At 35.3% G+C, this 19,819-nt stretch overlaps 1 protein-coding gene across 2 annotated transcripts in view; it reads left to right on the top strand.

The window, feature by feature from the left end:
• Window positions 1-18,680, top strand: part of PPP1CB (protein phosphatase 1 catalytic subunit beta) — a 41,132-nt gene extending 22,452 nt beyond the window's left edge. For both annotated transcript variants that reach the window (XM_031037182.2, XM_031037184.2), the window contains exons 4-9: window positions 671-901; window positions 2,980-3,084; window positions 5,272-5,343; window positions 10,322-10,473; window positions 13,304-13,438; window positions 16,818-18,680. In XM_031037182.2, the coding sequence (XP_030893042.1) occupies window positions 671-901; window positions 2,980-3,084; window positions 5,272-5,343; window positions 10,322-10,473; window positions 13,304-13,438; window positions 16,818-16,922 (800 nt within the window). In that variant the 3' untranslated portion in view covers window positions 16,923-18,680. The remainder of the gene's footprint in view (window positions 1-670; window positions 902-2,979; window positions 3,085-5,271; window positions 5,344-10,321; window positions 10,474-13,303; window positions 13,439-16,817) is intronic.
• Window positions 18,681-19,819: the final 1,139 nt, after the last annotated feature.

Genomic DNA, 19,819 nt, shown 5'->3' with positions numbered 1-19,819 from the left:
AAATAATTTGAGGGTAATAAAAGTTAGTTATACTAAATATTTCTAAATTATGGCTATTTGTCTCACTTTTTGGTATAACAGAGTAACCTTTGTTAAACTACCAGCTAATAAGGGTAACTGTATTAGTTATCTGTTGTGTAACAGATTACTCTGTAACTTTATGCCTTAAAATAGCATGAATTTACCACCTCACAGTTTCTGTGCATCAGGAATTCAGGCACAGCTTACTGTGTCCTCTGGTTCTGGGTCTCTCACGAGGCTGTGATCTAGGTGTCATCTGGAACTGCAGTCATCTCAGGGCTCAACGGTGAAAGGGTTCCATTTGTTATGGACTGATGAACCAAGGGCTTGGTTCCTAATGAGCTGTTGGCCAGAGGCCTCCTTCAGTTCTTTGCCACCTGTGCTTCTCCATGAGGCAGCTGGCTTCAGCGTCAAGAATGAGAGAAGACAAGAGAGTACAAGCAGAATGGAAGTCATGATCTTTTGTAACCTAATCTCAGAAGTGACAGCCCATCCCTCTTTGGCTATATCCTGTTTGTTAGAAGCAAGTTAGCATCTCCAGCCCACATTCAAAGGGAGAGGATTGCACAGGGGTGTAAACATTGGGAATCGTTTGAAGCTGCTTCCCACAGTAACCAGGTGTTCTAAAATTGGCTTTTTCTATTTTCAGGAGATATTCATGGACAGTATACAGATTTACTGCGATTATTTGAATATGGAGGTTTCCCCCCAGAAGCCAACTATCTTTTCTTAGGAGATTATGTGGACAGAGGAAAGCAGTCTTTGGAAACCATTTGTTTGCTATTGGCTTATAAAATCAAATATCCAGAGAACTTCTTTCTGTTAAGAGGAAACCATGAGTGTGCTAGCATCAATCGCATTTATGGGTTCTATGATGAATGTAAGTAAAAATAAAAATTTATTTTTTATTAATGGGAAAATTCCCTAATATTCCCTAAGATAATTTTCCGGTTCAAAAGAGTTCCTTTGATTCAGTTTTTTTAAAAATACAATTTATCAAGTATTGGACCAAGAAGAGTCTTTCATGGAAGAGGGCCTTGAAACTGGGAAACATGTTACTAATTGAACTGGTTCTGTGGGATCTCCTTGGTCATGTTGTTTCAGGTTGACTGCAGCTTATTACTCAACTGAAAGGCCCTCTTGTAATTAGTTTACAGAGTAAAATATCCACATGAAACAGAGGTCACTATAGATAATAGCCTCTAGTTTTCTAGTGTCTATTTAAAGATTTTAGTTCTCAGCGTTCTTAATGATATGACGGAAATTCTCATTGGCCCTATGTCATAAGAACTATTGAAAAGTTGTATGAAATTATTTAAAAGTTGAAGTTTAGTATTAGAATTTTAAAATATTTTATTTATTTATTTAATTGACAGGGAGAGAGAGAGACAGCGTGAGAGGGAACACAAGCAGGGGGAGTGGGAGAGGGAGAAGCAGGTTTCCGGCTGAGCAGGGAGCCCGATGCGGGGCTCGATCCCAGGACCCTGGGATCATGACCTGAGCTGAAAGCAGTCGCTTAACCAACTGAGCCACCCAGGTGCCCCTAGAATTTTAATCTATGCCTATAAACCTACAGAGATAAGGATACTAACAACTCTGGTGTATCTTACTGTACTCCTTTTCATCAATAAGAAATCCCTGATCTGTGTTTTGTAGTAGTGTTTTCCAAGTATTATTACTAAATTACTACATTCGAATTTGCGCTTGTTAGACCATGGGTACGAATATATGTTTGGCTGATTATAATTTAGAACCAATTACAGTGATTTTCAAATTGAATTTATTGTTTTTTGGTGCTGAATTCTCCATTAGAATCTATTTTTGCTTTTTTCCATCCTTAAATATAGTAGAGTCCTATTCAAATTCCTACCTCCTTGGTTTATATATAGTCATTTATTTGACTAATGTTTGAGGAAGTTATATATCAGGCACTATTTTAAACACTAGGAATGTAGCAGGGCAGAAGACAGATAATCTGTTCTCATGGAGCTGTGTTCTAATAGGAATGATGCCACATTTGATTTTACATTGCATATTTCTAAGGTGTAGTGTGTGGTTTCACCTGTTTAAATCAGACTAGCAGACAGTAAGTGGATTATAGTACATCTAACTATAACCACTTTTCTAAAGCTGTATCAGGAATAGAAGTGCATTCTTAAGGATAAAATATGGGCTTGAATATCGTCAGGGATAGAAATGACATCAAATGAAATAATGTATGTGAGAATAGCTTTTAAACATTGCTTTGAGTTATACTTTTTCATTGAGAGGCAAGTTATGGCATAAAAACATAGGAAATTAGTGCTTGTGTGTTTCCTCCCTCCCCTGGGTTAGTTGTTGCAACTTATTGCCCAGTTCAGGAAAATCAGGTAACTCTAAAAAGGTGAACATACACTTGAGATTGTCTTTGTTGTAGCTCTTTATTCTAGACTAAGGAAAATTATAGCCTTTGTCTCTATTTATACTTGCTGTAGTGCCAGGTTGTAATTCACTCAGAAGTGGATACCAGTCAGGCACTTGGAAATTGTCCTTTCTTGGCAGTAAATTTATGCTGTATTACTGAGTGCCTTAGAGTCAAAATGGACAGTCTCCAGGGGCACCCCTTTCACTTCAGCTTATTTGGCTAGTATTTAACTAATGTGCATGTTAAATGGAAAAGATAAACTAATAGTCTATTAGACTGTTTCAAAATTACTTTATTATAGTGATCTTAAAAAACAAAAGTGTTTGATATAGTTGTTCCATAAAATACATAGCACAATCTTTGAGGGTTTTTTTTTTTTAACTTTTACGGGAAGGTGCTGAATGTTACGTTTTTAAAAGTGTACAAGAAATACTTATTACAGAAAAAAGAAAGTGCTGTATAAAGAATAAAATTGAAATTATTCATAATCCTGTAGCTATGAGATAACAAATGAAAATAGGTTTATTTATTCTATTTGCTTATTCTTTTCATAGGCAAACGAAGGTTTAATATTAAATTGTGGAAGACCTTCACCGATTGTTTTAATTGTCTGCCTATAGCTGCCATTGTGGATGAGAAGATTTTTTGTTGTCATGGAGGTAAACTAATAGATTTGCTTTATGGATTTTTCTTACTGTCCTTTATTGTTTAGAAAAGACCTATAGTAACTAAGATGCATGCTATGGGAAAACAAAGCAGTGCTTGTGTGAAAAATCATTAGAGCTGTTCTAAACATGGCTAAAATCTCTTTTAGTAACCAGAAATTTATGATTATTTATAAATAATGAAAATGAAAATTTAGTTTAGTACTTGTCTTTAAATTTCACATGCAAGGAGGATAACTATAGTTTTGTTTGAAAAAACATCTTCCCTTTGCCTTAGTTTTGACAGAAAGATACCTCTACTATCAGTAAAAATGAGAGGATCATGATTATTTTCCTGCCTATATTAAATACCTTTCATCAGAATCCAGATGTAATTGGGTTTACTATTCCCATATGCCAAGAGTTCTGGGCTATATGTAATATGTCCACTTTCATCCTTAAGATAATTTTTTGATACAATAAGTTAATTCTTCTTAAGATTTTATTTATTTGAGACAGAGCGAGCGAGAGAGCAAGAGAGAGCACGGCGGGGGGGGGAGGAGCAGAGGGAGAGGGAGAAGCAGGCTCAGGGAGCAGGGAGCCCAATGCAGGGCTCGATCCCAGGACTCTGGAATCATGACCTGAGCCGAAGGCAGACGCTTAACCAACTGAGCCACCCAGGTGCCCCAGAATAAGTTTTTCTGTATGCCTTGTTAAATAAGCATATATGAAAGTTCATTTGAAAAACTAACATATGTGTCTAGCACTTGGCTAGGTGCCATGAAAAGATATAGATTATGTATGATCTGGCTGTCTTGAGAAATTAAAAACCTATTGATAAAATGTATATTTCCAAAAAAGTAAGCAAAAGTATATTTCAGGGGCCTGGGTGGCTCAGTTGGTTGAGCGTCTGACTCGGTTTCGGCTTGGGTTGTGATCTCGGGGTCATTGGATCTAGCCCTGTGTGGGCCTCCGTGCTCAGCAGGGAATCTGCTTCTCTCCCTCTCCCCCCCCCCCCCATGCACTCTCTCTCTCTGAAATAAGTAAAATAAATCTTTAAAAGAAAAAGATAAAATGTATTTCAAAACATACTGTGTAATGAAAGGAATTTAATTATGTCAGAGTACTTGGAGAGACAGTAATTTTTGTGAAGTCTGGAAAGGGAGAGAATTGTTGGGCAAATGTTTATGGAAATGTGGGTTTTAGAGGATTTTGGAGACGCAAAGAGAATTTGAGAGAGTCTTTTTTATGTTGTCTAGTTCAAGGAATGTGTGAGGACTGGCCTAACTAGAATGTCAAGTACATGTTGGGGAATGATACATATCAGATTATAGAGATTTGAATACTGAGCAAAGGAGTTTGTTGAATGGTTTAATTATCATATTGGGTTTTTGTACATGGAAATAATTCAATGAAAATACTGTAAGAAAATTATTTTTTTATCAATATGCAGGAAGAATTAAGTGGGGAAATGTTGAAAAGGTAGATGTACTTGTCTAGGCCTGAGGTAAAAAATGATTTATTCTTGATAGAACATAAATCACTATATTAGTTGAAACGTATTTTATAGTAGATACTAAACATTTAGGAAATTGTCGCTCTTGCACATTGGTATGGCTAAAAATAGAAATTAGAAGTATGTGATGGCACTTGGATTTATCTATAAAAGAGAAATACTAGCTTATATTTATATACTAGTCTAAAGATTGCAGGGTATTTTCTTGCTTATCCTTCTGATCAACAGTTATGCTTTTATGAAAATAATGAGCATATTGGAGTGGGATGTAGGAAGGTCTTATGGGCTAGAATGAGGCATTTAAACTTGGAAATAAATATATTTAGGACTGGGTAGTAAGAAGTGACAGAAGTGGTAGGAAGTATTGAAATTGGATATGTTCCTGTAGAAGGGCAAGAAATGGTTGGAAAGAAAGAAGAGTGGTAAGATTTCTTTCCTTGAGAAATCTTTTGTAATGAAAGGGAATTTCATTACCCTGGTAGGGAAAAGTGGAGAATACCTAATCATAATGTTCGATTACATCAAAGTGGGATTCTATTTAATAACTCAGTATATTAAAGATAACATTAAAAAGAACACCTTAAGTGTGTTTAATTTCACATAGTGAATCTACTTTGATTAAGTGCTTCTTTATTTGAGTGAAAATTGTTTAGATGTCAGTAGTAAGACTCATCTTTTATTTATAGGACTATCACCAGACCTGCAATCTATGGAGCAGATTCGGAGAATTATGAGACCCACTGATGTCCCTGATACAGGTTGGGTGTATATAGCGAACTTTAATTAGTTGTCTTACATAAAATGTTTACATATTTGAACTTAATTATATTATATATTTAGTGGAATTAGGACTGGTTTATGTAATAAATAATAGAGCTTTTTTAATCATCAATAAGCTAATTAGAGTGTAGTAATATATTTCACCTCCCACTAATTATTTCCTGAGGTGCAATACTTTTAAATTTCATATATAACCGTAGTATGGTTCTGTTAAACTTATATATCACAAAAGATCTTGTTATTGATTCCCCTTACCTTCCTATCATGGCCTCATTCATATCAGCATTGCTTATGTCCTTCAAAGACTTGTTAAAAATTAGTCAAAAGGAGGACACCTGGCTGGCTCAGTTGTTAGAGCATGGGACTCTTGATCTCAGGGCCAAGAATTCAAACCCCAAGTTGGGTGTGGAGCCTACTTAAAAAGAATAAATTTAAAAAAAAAATGTTTTTAAGGATTTTTTAAAAATTTAATCATAAGTTTTTTAATTAAAATAATCTTTCTTAGCTGAAGATACAGTTGCCTTTTTAAAAATTATCTAGTAGTTTTCTGTTATTTTTTGCATCTTTTATATTTCAAATTTGTAGAGTTCAGAAAGCCGTAGAGATACATGGTGAGTTTTGTGAAAAATTTGTGAAAGAATAATGAAAATTAACTCTTCAGAGATTCAAAATAACTCTTGGGTAAGTGAAGCAAGTCAGAACAAAAGCAAATAAGTTCCAGTTGAGGATAAATTGCTGTGTTGATTAACAAATGAGCCTAATGTAATTTTATAAATAAATTCTGGGCACAGTTGCCTAACTTGTCTTTCGGCTTTTAAATGGTAATTATTCATAGTTGAGTGCAAGTGTATGTACTGAGATGTGTACTAATCATGGCATTCATATCATAAAGTGCTATGATAACCTATGAACTGAATGCAGTAAGGTTGTTCTGCTTTTCATTTCACCTTTTGCTGAAAATATCAGTACCTTTCTTTGTGCCATTTTCTGACACTCAGTGTATGTGGTTTTTCTACAACACACCGTTTTTCCACAACACACCCCATTCTCCAACTCTTAAGTGAGTTTCTAACAGTTTAATTCAGTTCTGACACTAACTCCTGGAGTCAGCCAGGACTCCACAGAGTAAGGACTCCATTCCACAAGACTGCCTCCGCTTAGGTTGTCAGCCTCAAGTGGTATTCTCTGGAGACCCAAACTACTGCCCAGTCAAAATTCTGAAATTCCCACAACTCCCTCCTCAGATGCTTTACTTACATTTATCACCTTATCATAAAGGGATGTACAACTGAGGACCTGCCAAATGGAAGAGATTTCATGGGGCAAGGTATGGGGAGGGGACATTGGTTGGTGAATAGCTTCCATACTCTTTGGCATCAGTATGTTCAACAACCGGAAGCTTCCCAAGTCTAGTTCAAGAGTTTTCATAGAGCTCAGTTTCCAGCCCTCCTCTCCACACGGAGGGGACAGCTGAAAGTTCCAACCCTCTAATCATGTGTTTGGTCTTTCTGTTGACTGGCCCCATCCTGAAGGGCTCTAGGGGCTCCTGAACCACTTCATTAGCATAAACTCAGGTGTGGTGGAAAGGGGCTCCTTATAAATAACAAAAGATATCCCTGTCACTCAGGAAATTCCAAAGGCTTTAGGAGCTCTGTGCCAGGAATGGGAACAAAGACCAAATGTATTTTTATTATATCACACTGTCTCACTATTAAAAGCATTAATAGGGGCACCTGGTGGCACAGTCCGTTAAGCAGCCAGCTCTTGATCTCAGCACCCTAGTTCAAGCCACGAGTAGGGCTCCACTCTGGGCATGGAGCCTACTTTAAAAAGGGGGGGGGGGCATTAACATAAGCAAAACTGTCCTGTCAGTTTCTACCAGACCTTTTTTTTTCTTAATAAATTACGTTATTGGATTAATTGTCCCATTATTATTTGTGTAATCAGGCTCACCCTGTATGTATCATACTCATCAGTTCTCAACAAACTTGAACATCTTCAAAATGAGGATTGCTTAGACTGCCATAGGGTCTAGAAATCCTTTATATATTAAGACCATGTAAATGAAAAACCAAAGGTCTTATAACTTACTGATAAGAGGATTGTTTATTGGTAATTTTGTAAAGGGGAGTTGATTATTCATAAGTAGGGCTGGACTAGATGGTTACTAAGTACATCTCCTACTCTTTTTTTTTTTTCTTTCCATTTTCTACTCATAAGATCCAAAGAGTCTATAAAAAAGTAGTCACTAAAAAATATTCATGAACCAATACCTAAGCAAAACATGGCTAAACCTTGAAATTGAACTGTTAAGAACATGCATTTGGCTATTTGATTTCAAGTATGATTGGATCGTTTTGCTCAGTGTACTGAAAGCCTGATAATATCACTCAAAATGCTACTCATGATTAAACATCAACCATTATGAAGAGGTGTATAGATCTCTTGTCAGTAAGCCACTGACATTGCATATTGTAGTAACTTGCCTCATAACTTACTTGTGCAAGTAACAATTTGTGTTGAGTACAAAAGGTAAAAAAGCATGCATTTAATCAGATTTTGATTATAATTATAGAATATATTTGACTAAACCTAATAGAAACTAGTATTTAAATAATAAGGCATGTTGTATCACTATATTGTACACTTGAAACTAATACAACGCTTTAAGTTAACTATAACGGAATTTAGAAATAAAAAAAATAATGGGCCATTTATTTAAAATCTGTTTTTTAAATAAGGTACAATATAAATATATATTTCAAGTCATTACATCTTCAGATTCTGTTAACATAGTTCAGACGTAAGTCACTTTCAAAGGTGAAGCAAGTTTTTGAAATGCTGAAAATGGACATTTTAAGCCTGGGTGTTCTCTGTAATCTTCAGAAGTTTAATTTATAAATTAATACATTTTTAAAAACAGCTAAATGATTAAGATGCTTGTTCATTAGGAATTTAATTATAAAATGTTGAACCTTGACTCTGAGATTCTTGTCTTGATTCCATTAAGGTTGAAAAATGCCACATTGTTGTTACCATTATTTGATTTTATATGCATCCAGACTGTCATATTTCCGAAATAATTCCGAAAGTAACTACATTCTAGTTTTATTGTCACCTTAAAATTAAAGATTAACATCTTGGCCTCCTGCTCATTGCTTCACCTGTGGAAACAAACTGGAAGAAGTATTATAGAGCACTGGTGGTGTGTTGGGGTTGGTGTTTTTGTGTGTTCTAAAGAATCAGTTTGTGAGTCTTTGAAAATCAGAAAAAGCTTGTAAATTGAGACTATCCCAGTGGGTTTTGTATGCTGATGGACTTCTTCAAGCATCATAGCAGGAGCTTAGAAAATAGTAATAGAAATTAAGAGTACATCGCCACCAATTTTACAAGGTTTTTTAGATAATTCCCCTATTAAGACAAACTATATCATAACTCAAAAAGTTCTCCTTTCCTGATAGAACCTATATTATGAAGTTTATAAATTACAAAAAAAAAAGTCTTGAAACTGGCTTATTTTAAAAATAAATCATCCCTTAGCACTGGTTTTTCCTTCCCTTAGCACTATAACTCTTACAAAAGTACTTAATATCACCATCTCAACATCCACCCCCTCTTCATCTCACTATAGTTTGACTTTTAACCATTTTCTTCTCATCCATCAAGAAACTGCTTTCGTTGGGCGCCTGGGTGGCTCAGTTGGTTAAGTGACTGCCTTTGGCTCAGGTCATGATCCTGGAGTCCCGGGATCGAGTCCCGCATCGGGCTCCCTGCTCAGCAGGGAGTCTGCTTCTCCCTCTGACCCACCTCCCTCTCCTGCTCTCTGTCTCTCATTCTCTCTCTCAATAAATAAATAAATAAAATCTTAAAAAAAAAAAAAAGAAAAAGAAACTGCTTTCGTTAAGGTCTGCTGATAGAATTGTAAGTGGCACATTTTTTGGTTTTTAGTCCTGTTCCACTTATTCATTGTACTTGAATCTTAACCATTTCCTACTTCTGGATAATTCTTACCCCTTTCAGGAGCTCTCTACTGTTCTAATCTCTTCCTTTTGTTTTGATTATTCCTTCCCAGTATTTTTTGCTCATTCCCCTTTCTCCTTCCTCTGCCTGCATTTTAATGTTTGCTTCCTTAGAGTTCATTTACTGGTCTTCTCACTTGACATTCCCAAGGTAGTCTGAGTCCCTCCTAAGATTATACAATAATGAGCATGACGGAGATACTCAGATAAGTATTTTTAGCTCTGACCTCTTTTCTTATACGCCCAGAACTAAAGCCAGGGATCCGTTCTGATTTTGTTCATCCATATTTCATTTAAATCCTCCAAACTTTTACAGAAAATGTTTTCTTCCTTCAAATTGATCATTAGGTCAAATACAATTCCAGTGAAATCTCAGTTGGATTCACGGAATTACACAATCTGATTTGGAAGTATATATGTGAAAGAACAAAGGATTGAAAGTAACCAAGACAATCCTGAAGAAAAATACTAAGTGGAAATACTACCCCTACCAAATATATAGATGTATTTAAAAACTTCAGTGTCTTACTGGCTTAGGAATAAATAAAATCGATTAATTGAATAGGTTGGCACCCAGAAGTAGTGTAAGTATCCTCAATTCAGGAAATGCTGCTGGGTCAATTGCTTATCCGTATGGAGAAACTATGTACAAAAGATGAATAGCCTTTTCCATACATTGTGTGCTTAGAGTGTGCCATACACACGTTTCCTGTATGTGGAAAGAGTTGAAAAGTGCTACTTTCAGCCAGGCAAAATTACATTGATATGGTTGGGCTCGCAAACGTGGCTAAATGTGGTAGGCAGGGAGACTAGGGAGCAAGTGATTGTTACTATTTATTAAAGGGTAAGAGGGCACGAGAAGAAATGTGATAACAGATATACTTTATTTTATAAACTTTGTTTTGTTTTTTCATTGCCATGTTTTTATTCTTTAAAGGTTTGCTCTGTGATTTGCTGTGGTCTGACCCAGATAAGGATGTGCAAGGCTGGGGAGAAAATGATCGTGGTGTTTCCTTCACTTTTGGAGCTGATGTAGTCAGTAAATTTCTGAATCGTCATGATTTAGACTTGATTTGTCGAGCTCATCAGGTATGATATAAAACTTTTGAATATTTTAATATTAACTTCACACAAATCTGCTTTTTTTATTTTTGAGGAAACTGAGATCCAAGAAAGTTAATTATACAAGGAAAGTAGGAGAGGTGAAGCCTATAGCTTAATCTCATAGTTAACAATCTAATAAATTGTTAACCCTTTTTCACCCTCTTGGGAGGAAATGTTTCAAACTAATAGATTTTTTTTTTTTTTTGGTGTTTGAAGCTTTCTAGAAACATTTGATCCCATTTTAATATGATGTTTATGTATTTTAGATAAGAATCCAATGACAATAGTATTAAAGGACATTTTTGAGACAGTTGGGAAAATTCAGTTATAGACTGGGTCTTAGATACTAAGGAATCGTTGTTTTAGCTTTGTGATAATAGCATTATTATGTAAGAAGGATGTCCATTCTTTTAGAAATGCATACTCAAGTATATAGAGGTAAGATAACATGTCTAGGATTTGCTTTAAAACATATCAGCAGAAGGGCACCTGGCTGGCTCAGTCAGCAGAGCATGCGACTCTTGATCTCAGCCTGGTGAGCTCGAGCCCCACGTTTGGTGTAGAGATTACTTAAAAAAAAAAAAAAAAAAAGGCAGAAAGGAAAGGGATAAATGAAACATATGTAGCAGAATCCTGGTAATTATTGAACCAGGGTGGTGAGTAAAGAGAGTTTATTGAATTCTACTTCATATATACAGTTTAGGTTTACTTGTGTTAGTTTTTTTCTTAATGTCTACCCCCACTACTATAATGTATACTCTTTAGGGAGGAAGTTGTGACTTGTTGACTTTTAAAAATCCATGCCTTGTAAACTTAGATACTGCATGCATTTAGTGTTTGAATAAATGAATTAACAAAAGCTTATTTTAATGATTTAATGTATCAAGTCTTCATGTTCTCTAAAATGTAACTGGTATGAAATACATTCACTGACAGGTATTTTTATAACTTTTTCTTGCTACTTTTGAAAGTACTAAAAGTATTTGAAATTTTAAGTATAATACTTTTAAAGATTCCTTGTTTTTTCTTTGTTAAAGCGGTTTATTAAGTATATGCTATTCCACAATACTTCTCTCTTTGGGGGAGGGGCTTTACTCCCCATGACCCTTGACTACTTTATCTGATCCTGTGGATAAGCAAAGATGACTGGCTTTTCATTTTCTGTGCATGTTGTGTGTCACATGCCTTTTTTCTAGCAGAATTTCCTGGTTCCATTGAAATGAAGTCACATCCCCAAATCCTTTGCTTTTGGCAGTTTTGGCAAATATTGTATTAATGATTTAACTAATTAATATAAGCCTACTACTAGGGAACAGTGCAGAGTTGCTAAGTTTCCTAATAAGATGCCCACTGATATAAAATTTTTCAGGTATAGATTTCCATTCACTGATCTCATTTCAAAAATGCACGATGTTTTTGTTTTAAAAGTCAAGTTATTGAGCTACGTTGATTTGGACAATCTTTTTTCCAGACCCTTCCAAAATCCTATTCTGCTTATTTTCAAACATATTATCTCTAGAATTAAGAGACTTATGCTGGGAAACACCACAAACTACAAATATATCCTTTTACAATAAACCTGTTCATTTAGTAAATGTGTGAATGAACAAGTGAACAAGCAAACTAAGAACTAAAATGATATGGGGCACCTGGGTGCCTCAGTCATTGAGCATCTGCCTTTGGTTTGGGTCATGATCCCAGGGTCCTGGGATTGAGCCCCACGTCGGGCTCCCTGCTCAGCGGGGAGTTTGCTTCTCCCTCTGCCCCTCCCCCTGCTTGTGCTCTCTCTCTGTCAAATAGATAAATAAAATCTTAAAAAAAAAAAAAAAAGGTGGGATTCAAAGCTTAAAAAAAAGAAGAACTAAAAGGATATACTGAGTGCCAAACACTATGTATGGCTGAGCTGGAGTAGATAACGGTGACCAAGATCTTGACAGAAAAGGTTAATATCTAAATTCTACCGTGATGTGATTACAGTAGGAGCATGTACCTGATACTAAGGTAGGAATTATTTTAAAATGTAAATTATTTTGGGGGAGCCTGGGTGGCTCAGTCGGTTAAGTGTCCAACTCTTGGTTTCAGCTCAGGTCATGATCTCAGGGTCTTGAGATCAAGCCCCACATTGGGCTCTGCTCAGAGTCTGCTTGTCCGTCTCGCTCTGCTCCTTCCCCTTTGTGCACGCGTGCTTAATCTCTCTGTCCCTCCCCCCCCGTAAATAAAATCTTTAAATAAATAAAAAATAAATTATTTTGGAGGTGCTTTCTTATTAGCAAGTATTGTAGGATAATTTTGCTTAATCAAAGGATGCCTAAAAGACTTCAAAAATTATTCTTGCCTACCATAAATAAATATAAAATATTTACGTGTCATTGCTTCTACTTCTCAGATTTGTAGCTGAGAAACCTAAGTTGTTTAAATCATTCAGAAATTGGCAACAGATTCTAGAAATCATGTTAAATCATTAAAGAATTAAGGACTCCATAGTTGTGATATAATGCCATCATCTAAGAAGTACTTGATGTCCAATGTTCCTATAGATACTGTACTTATTAGCATATGGAGAGCCTTAGAATGGTGTAATTTTTAAACATTTTAGTTATCACAAGTGTATTATTTCATTTAAGCTAAATCCTTACCATTATAGAAAAGGCATACCAATTTTAATATTCTAAGGCAAGCTTAAAAATAAAAATCAAGCTCCCAAAACAAAATAGTGTTAAATTTTAGGTCTTTGTCACATTAATCTCAATTATATAGACAGTTGAGAATTAGCTATAAATAAGTGTGTTTTTTCTTTTGACCTTTCCTTTGACAGGTGGTAGAAGATGGATATGAATTTTTTGCTAAACGACAATTGGTTACCCTATTTTCAGCCCCAAATTACTGTGGCGAGTTTGATAATGCTGGTGGAATGATGAGTGTGGATGAAACTTTGATGTGTTCGTTTCAGGTATGATATAAATACATATAAATTAGTTTTATTCAAAAGTGATTATCTGGGACGCCTGGGTGGCTCAGTCGGTTGGGCGTCTGCCTTCAGCTCGGGTCATGGCCCGGGGTCCTAGGATCAAGCCCCGAGTGGGGCTCCCTGCTCTGTGGGAAGTCTGCTTCCCCTCTTCTCTGCCCCTCCCCCTCTGTTCATGATCTGTCTCTCACTTTCTCAAATAAAGACCTTTTTTAAAAAAAAGTGATTATCACAGATTTGTTAGAGATTTCTGTTTTCGTTCACAAAGGTTCCAGACTTTTTGGTATATATCAAATATTAGAGTTTTGGAGAACCTAAGTTAATCATTCTTGATGCAGATGTTTAAATTGTTAAATTCCTGTATCATTTCTTGGAATAGGGTCTTAACCTACTAAAAGAATGTGAATTCAATTAATAACTTAGCTTTTGTTTCCTTTTGCAAGAAATAGACCAACTCTGGCTTTATAGTGTGCTACTTTTTTTTTGTTGTTATGTTAATCACCATACATTACATCATTAGTTTTTGATGTAGTGTTCCATGATTCATTGTTTGCGTATAACACCCAGTGCTCCATGCAGTACATGCCCTCTTTAATACCCATCACCAGGCTAACCCATTCCCCCCACCCCCCTCCCCTCTAGAATCCTCAGTTTGTTTCTCAGAGTCCATAGTCTGTCTATAGTGTGCTACTTTAAAATCATTCTTGTTCACAGACAAAACAACTTCAATGCTTTGTTTTTGCAAAGGGTTTTATGTTCCTCTCGTGCATGTACTATATTCCTCTTTCTCTAAATGTAAAGGGGCTTTCCCATCCTTCTTTCCTTTTATTGTATTTTACTGTTTCTACTAGCTAGTACAATTGAATGGTAAATATGTGACTTCTTACTTATAATTTAAGCATAGGAACTAGACCTTATCCTTCAACATTTAGCATAATGGAATTGGATTAATTTCTTTTTCATTGAGACACTGTGACACTTTGAATAGTTCTAAGAAATACTTTATATATCTTTTCTACACATTTTTTGTGTAAATATTGAAATTTTCTGTCTATAATGTAGGTTAAAGCTTTATTTACACCCACTAGAATAAATACAATAAAAAAGTCAGACCATCGGGCTCCCTGCTCGGCAGGGAGTCTGCTTCTCCTTCTGACCCTCCTGCCTCTCATGCTCTCTGTCTCTCATTCTCTCTCTCTCAAATAAATAAAATCTTTAAAAAAAAAAAAAAATTAAAAAAAAAAGTCAGACAATAACAAGTATTGGTGAGGATGTGGAGAATTTGGAACCTTCATACATTGATGGTGGGAATGTAAAATGGTGCAGCTGCTTTTTGGAAACTGGCACTTCCTCAAAAAGTTAAACATAGAGTTTCTATATGGCCCAGCAATTCCACCATAGGTATACCCAAAAGAATTGAAGGGAGGTACTCAAATACAGGTATATGCATATTCATAGGAGCATTATTTATAATTGCCAAAACGTGGAAACCTAAAGAATGAAAACAAAATGTGGAATATCCATTAAATGACATATTGTTTGACAGTTAAAAGTAATGAAGTACTGATACGTGCTATAACATGAATGAACCTCAAAAACATTATCTCAGTGAGAGGAGCCAGTCACAAAAGACCACATATTGTATGACTTCATTTATGTGAAATAGCCAGAAAAGACAAATCAATAGAGAAAGATTAGTGTTTCCTTGGAGTTGAAGGGAGTTATTCGGGTAGTAGAGAATGGAAATGTGGAGTGATTGCTTATGGGAGCAGGATTTCTTTTGGGGTGGCAAAAACTCTAAAATTAGATTATAGCAGTGGTCGTACAACTCTGTATTTTAAAAATCGTCGACTTGTACATTTTAAACAGTTGGACTTATGATATGTAAAATGTATAAATATATATTTTTTGAGATCTACACATGAAGTAAGATTAAAGAGTTTGTGACTAATTACTGTCTAAATAAGTAGTGGTAGGGTCCTTTAACATACAGCATAATACTAGTTTCAGGAGTACAATTTAGTGATTCATCACTTATATATAACACCCAGTGCTCATCATAACAAGTGCCCTCCTTATACCCATCACCCATTTAACCTATCCCCCTGCAAACCTCCCCCAGTCAACCCTCAATTTGTTCTCTATAGTTAAGAGTCTATTTTATGGTTTAATGTTTGCTTGTCTCCCTTTTTTTTTTCTTGCCCCTGTGTTCCTCTGTTCTGTCATATGGTATTAGTCTTTCTCAGACTGATTTATTTTGCTTGGCATAATGCACTGTAGTTCCGTGCCTTTGCAAACGGCAAGATTTCATTCTTTTCTATGGCTGAGTAATACTCCATTGTAGATCTGTATCACATCTTTATCCATTCATCAGTCGATGGACATTTGTCTCTTTCCATAATTTGGCTATTGTTGATAATGCTGTTGTAAATATCAGGATGCATGTATCCCTTTGAATCAGTATTTTTTTGTATCCTTTGGGTAAATATTCAGTAGTGCAATTGCTGAATTGCAGGGTAGTTCTATTTTTAACTTTTGGAGGAACCACCAGAGTCGCTGCACCAGTTTGCATTCCACCAGCAGTGTAAGAGGGATCCCCTTTCTCCACATCCTCGCCAACATCTGTTGTTTCCTGTGTTAAACTGAGCCATTCTGACAGGTGTGAGGTGATACAGTGTAGTTTTGATTTGTATTTCCCTGATGATGAGCATTTTTTTATGTGTGTAGCCAACTCAATCTTTCACTCATAAACTAAGTGTTCTTCACTCACCATACAGATATGGTAGTTCAATTCTTTCTCTTTCTCTTTTTCTTCTCTTTCTTTTTTTTTCACCTGAGGTGCCTGGGTGGCTGTTGTTTAAGTGTCCGACTCTTGATTTTGCCTCAGTTCATGATCTCAGGGTCATGAGATTGAGCCCTGCATTGGCTCCATGGTGATACGCTGGGAGTGGAGCCTGCTTAAGATTCTCTCTCTCCCTTTACCCACTCCCCCAATTCCCCCATGTGCACACCTTCTCTTTCTCTCTCTCAAAATAAAGAAAGTAATTAAAGTAAAAAATTTTTTTTTTTTATGTAAAGGATTGGGTAGTTGATAGGATTTGTGTGCTTGAGCTTTTGTTACTAAATTATTAACGGAATGACAAATAATAGCAATATTCAGATATTTAGTTATCTATGCACACTTTAAATGTGAGAAATGTTCATGAAACTTTTCTGGTTTTTTCTATATTTTTATTGCAATTTGTGTAATTATGTAAATATTTTATTTACAATTTGTTATTTCTTGAAAAGTCCACTTTTATAACAGTTTTCCTTAACTTATTGCACTTGAAAGAATAACACTGTTTAAATAATTTACTTTAAGATATTGAAACCATCTGAAAAGAAAGCTAAGTACCAGTATGGTGGACTGAATTCAGGACGTCCTGTCACTCCACCTCGAACAGCTAATCCACCGAAGAAAAGGTGAAGAAAGGAATTCTGTAAAGAATCCATCAGATTTGTTAAGGACATACTTCATAATATATAAGTGTGCACTGTAAAACCATCCAGCCATTTGACACCCTTTATGATGTCACACCTTTAACTTAAGGAGACGGGTAAAGGATCTTAAATTTTTTCTAATAGAAAGATGTGCTACACTGTATTGTAATAAGTATACTCTGTTATAATATTCAGCAAAGTTAAATCCAAATTCAAAATTACCCATTAAAGTTACATCTTCACGTATCACAGTTTTTAAAGTTGAAAAGCATCCCAGTTAAACTAGATGTGATAGTTAAACCAGATGAAAGCATGATGATCCATCTGTGTAATGTGGTTTTAGTGTTGCTTGGTTGTTTAATTATTTTGGGCTTGTTTTGTTTTGTTTTGTTCTGTTTTTGCTAGAATAATGGCAAATATTTTAATTTTTTTTTCCCTGAACATTTTTACAAGTGAAATGTGGGAAGAGCTTTAAAGACATTCACCAACTATTATTTTCCCTTGCTTATTTACTTACGTACCTGTTTGATCTTACTAAGAAAACTTACGCCTCATTACAGTAAAAAGGAATTTTAGAGATTGATATTTTTTAAAAATAGGCAAACTGTCCAATCCAGTGATTGAATCAAACAGTTTGACTGGGCAAACTTTACAGCTGATAGTGAATATTTTGCTTTATACAGAAATTGCCACTGATTTGGATTTGTGCACTCTAATTTTTAACTTATTGATGCTCTATTGTGCAGTAGCATTTCATTTAACTTTAAGATAAGGCTCATATAGTGTTACCCAACTAGTTGGTAATGTGATTATGTGGTACCTTGGCTTTAGGTTTTAATTCGCACGAAACACCTTTTGGCATGCTTAACTTTCTGGTAACACCCTCACCTGCATTGGTTTTGTTTTGTTTTGTTTTGTTTTTTTGGGTTTTTTTGGGGGTTTTTTGTTGTTGTTGTTCTTGTTGCTATTTGTTTTTAGATCCACAGAACATGAGAATCCTTTTTTGACAAGCCTTGGAAAGCTGACACTATCTCTTTTTTCCTCCCTCTGTACGAAGGATGTATTTAAATGAATGCTGGTCAGTGGGACATTTTTGTCAACTATGGTTATTGGGTGCTTAACTGTCTAATATTGCCATGTGAATGTTGTATACGATTGTAAGGCTTATGTCACTAAAGATTTTTATTCTGATTTTTCATGATCAAAGTTCATACAATATTATATAGACATGCTTTGTAGTGAACTATAGTAGCAATAATTTCTGTACATGATCAAGGGTTTATTGCAGCATTTCTTTTCCTGTTCTCTTTTTTTAAAGGGTTAGTATTAACAAATGACAAGGAGTAGAAAAGTCAACATAAAGATTTTAGAAGGAGAACTTACAGGACACAGATTTGTGATTCTTTGGATGCGACCCTTTTGGATGTGATTCTAAAAGCTTTTATTGAGTATTGTCAAATTTGTAAGCTTCATAGGGATGGACATCATATTTATAAAGCCCTTCTTCTGTATGTGCTACCATTGATGTGAAATTCTTGACCTTAATATTGTCTTTGAAAATGTTCAATTGAGAATTCTGTTAACTTACATTTTATGAATTGGCGTATTGTATTACTGCAAGAGATTTGATTTTCAGCACAGTGCAAAGTTCTTTCAAATGCATATGTCTTTTTTTCTAATTCCATTTTGTTTTAAAGCACATTTTAAATGTAGTTTTCTCATTTAGTAAAAGTTGTCTAATTGATATGAAGCCTGACTGGTCATTTTATTCCTTCCCCCCCCCCCCCCCTTTACAATGAGACATTTAAACACACATTCTGTTCAAACATAAAATTTTAACATCTTTGACATATATTGAGTTGATTCTTTTCTGGAGGTGTTCATATACTACATATGATGTATTAGGTTAGGTTACACAGGCTTTTATGTAATGTGATTTAAATATCTTCCTAATTGGAGTGTAAGTTGAGCAATTTCTAATAGAATTTTAGATGTACTCTTAGTAGTCATAGTGAAGCGATCTAGAAAAATAAATCTTTGGCAGGAGACAGGGCAGTCTTTTATTAATCTCACTGTTGTCAAAACATATTAATTTGGATTTGACTTACTGTGGGGTTTTTTTAGATTTTTTTTTATTATGTTAATCACCATACATTACATTAGTTTTTGATGTAGTGTTCCATGATTCATTGTTTGCATATAACACCCAGGGACTTACTGTGTTTTTATAATAATTCATCGAGCTCAGTATTGAATATGAAAAAATAGTCACTAAGCATATTAATATTGGTCACTAAATTTGAAGGATAGAAATTTATGTTTAAAAATTATTCAAGCAACGGGGCTCCTGGCTGGCTCATTCGGAGGAGCATATGACTCTCGATCCTCAAGGTTGTGAGTTTGAGCCCCACGTTGGGTATAGAGATTACTAAAAAATAGTAATAGGGGCGCCTGGGTAGCTCAGATGGTTAACCTTCTGCCTTTGGCTCGGGTCCTGATCCCGGGGTCCTGGGATCGAGCCCCACATCGGGCTCCTGGCTCAGCGGGAAGCCTGCTTCTCCTTCTCCCTCTGCCTCTCCACCGGCTCATGCTCTCTCTCTATCTCTGTGTCTCAAATGAATAAATAAAATCTTTAAAAATAATAATAAAAAAAAATTACTCAGGCAGTCTTAAAACCACTTTAAAAGTTTCTATCATATAATGTGTTACAAATATTACTTAGTTGGTAACACTGCTACTTCAAATAAATAAAACTTCATTTCTTAGGAGAAAAATATCCTGTGATTCTAGTGTCACTAATTTATATCATTCTTCCTCTCTGATTTTTAATTTCTATATTCAAATTTATCTTTAATCCAAATGTCATGGCATTTAAAATTAAAC

This window comes from Leptonychotes weddellii, chromosome 10, assembly GCF_054177405.1.
Source record: "Leptonychotes weddellii isolate Sample4059 chromosome 10, ASM5417740v2, whole genome shotgun sequence".
In the NCBI taxonomy this organism is placed as follows: Eukaryota; Metazoa; Chordata; class Mammalia; order Carnivora; family Phocidae; genus Leptonychotes; species Leptonychotes weddellii.
Note: the sequence above shows the minus strand (reverse complement) of the source record. Positions and strands in the feature narration are given on the sequence as shown.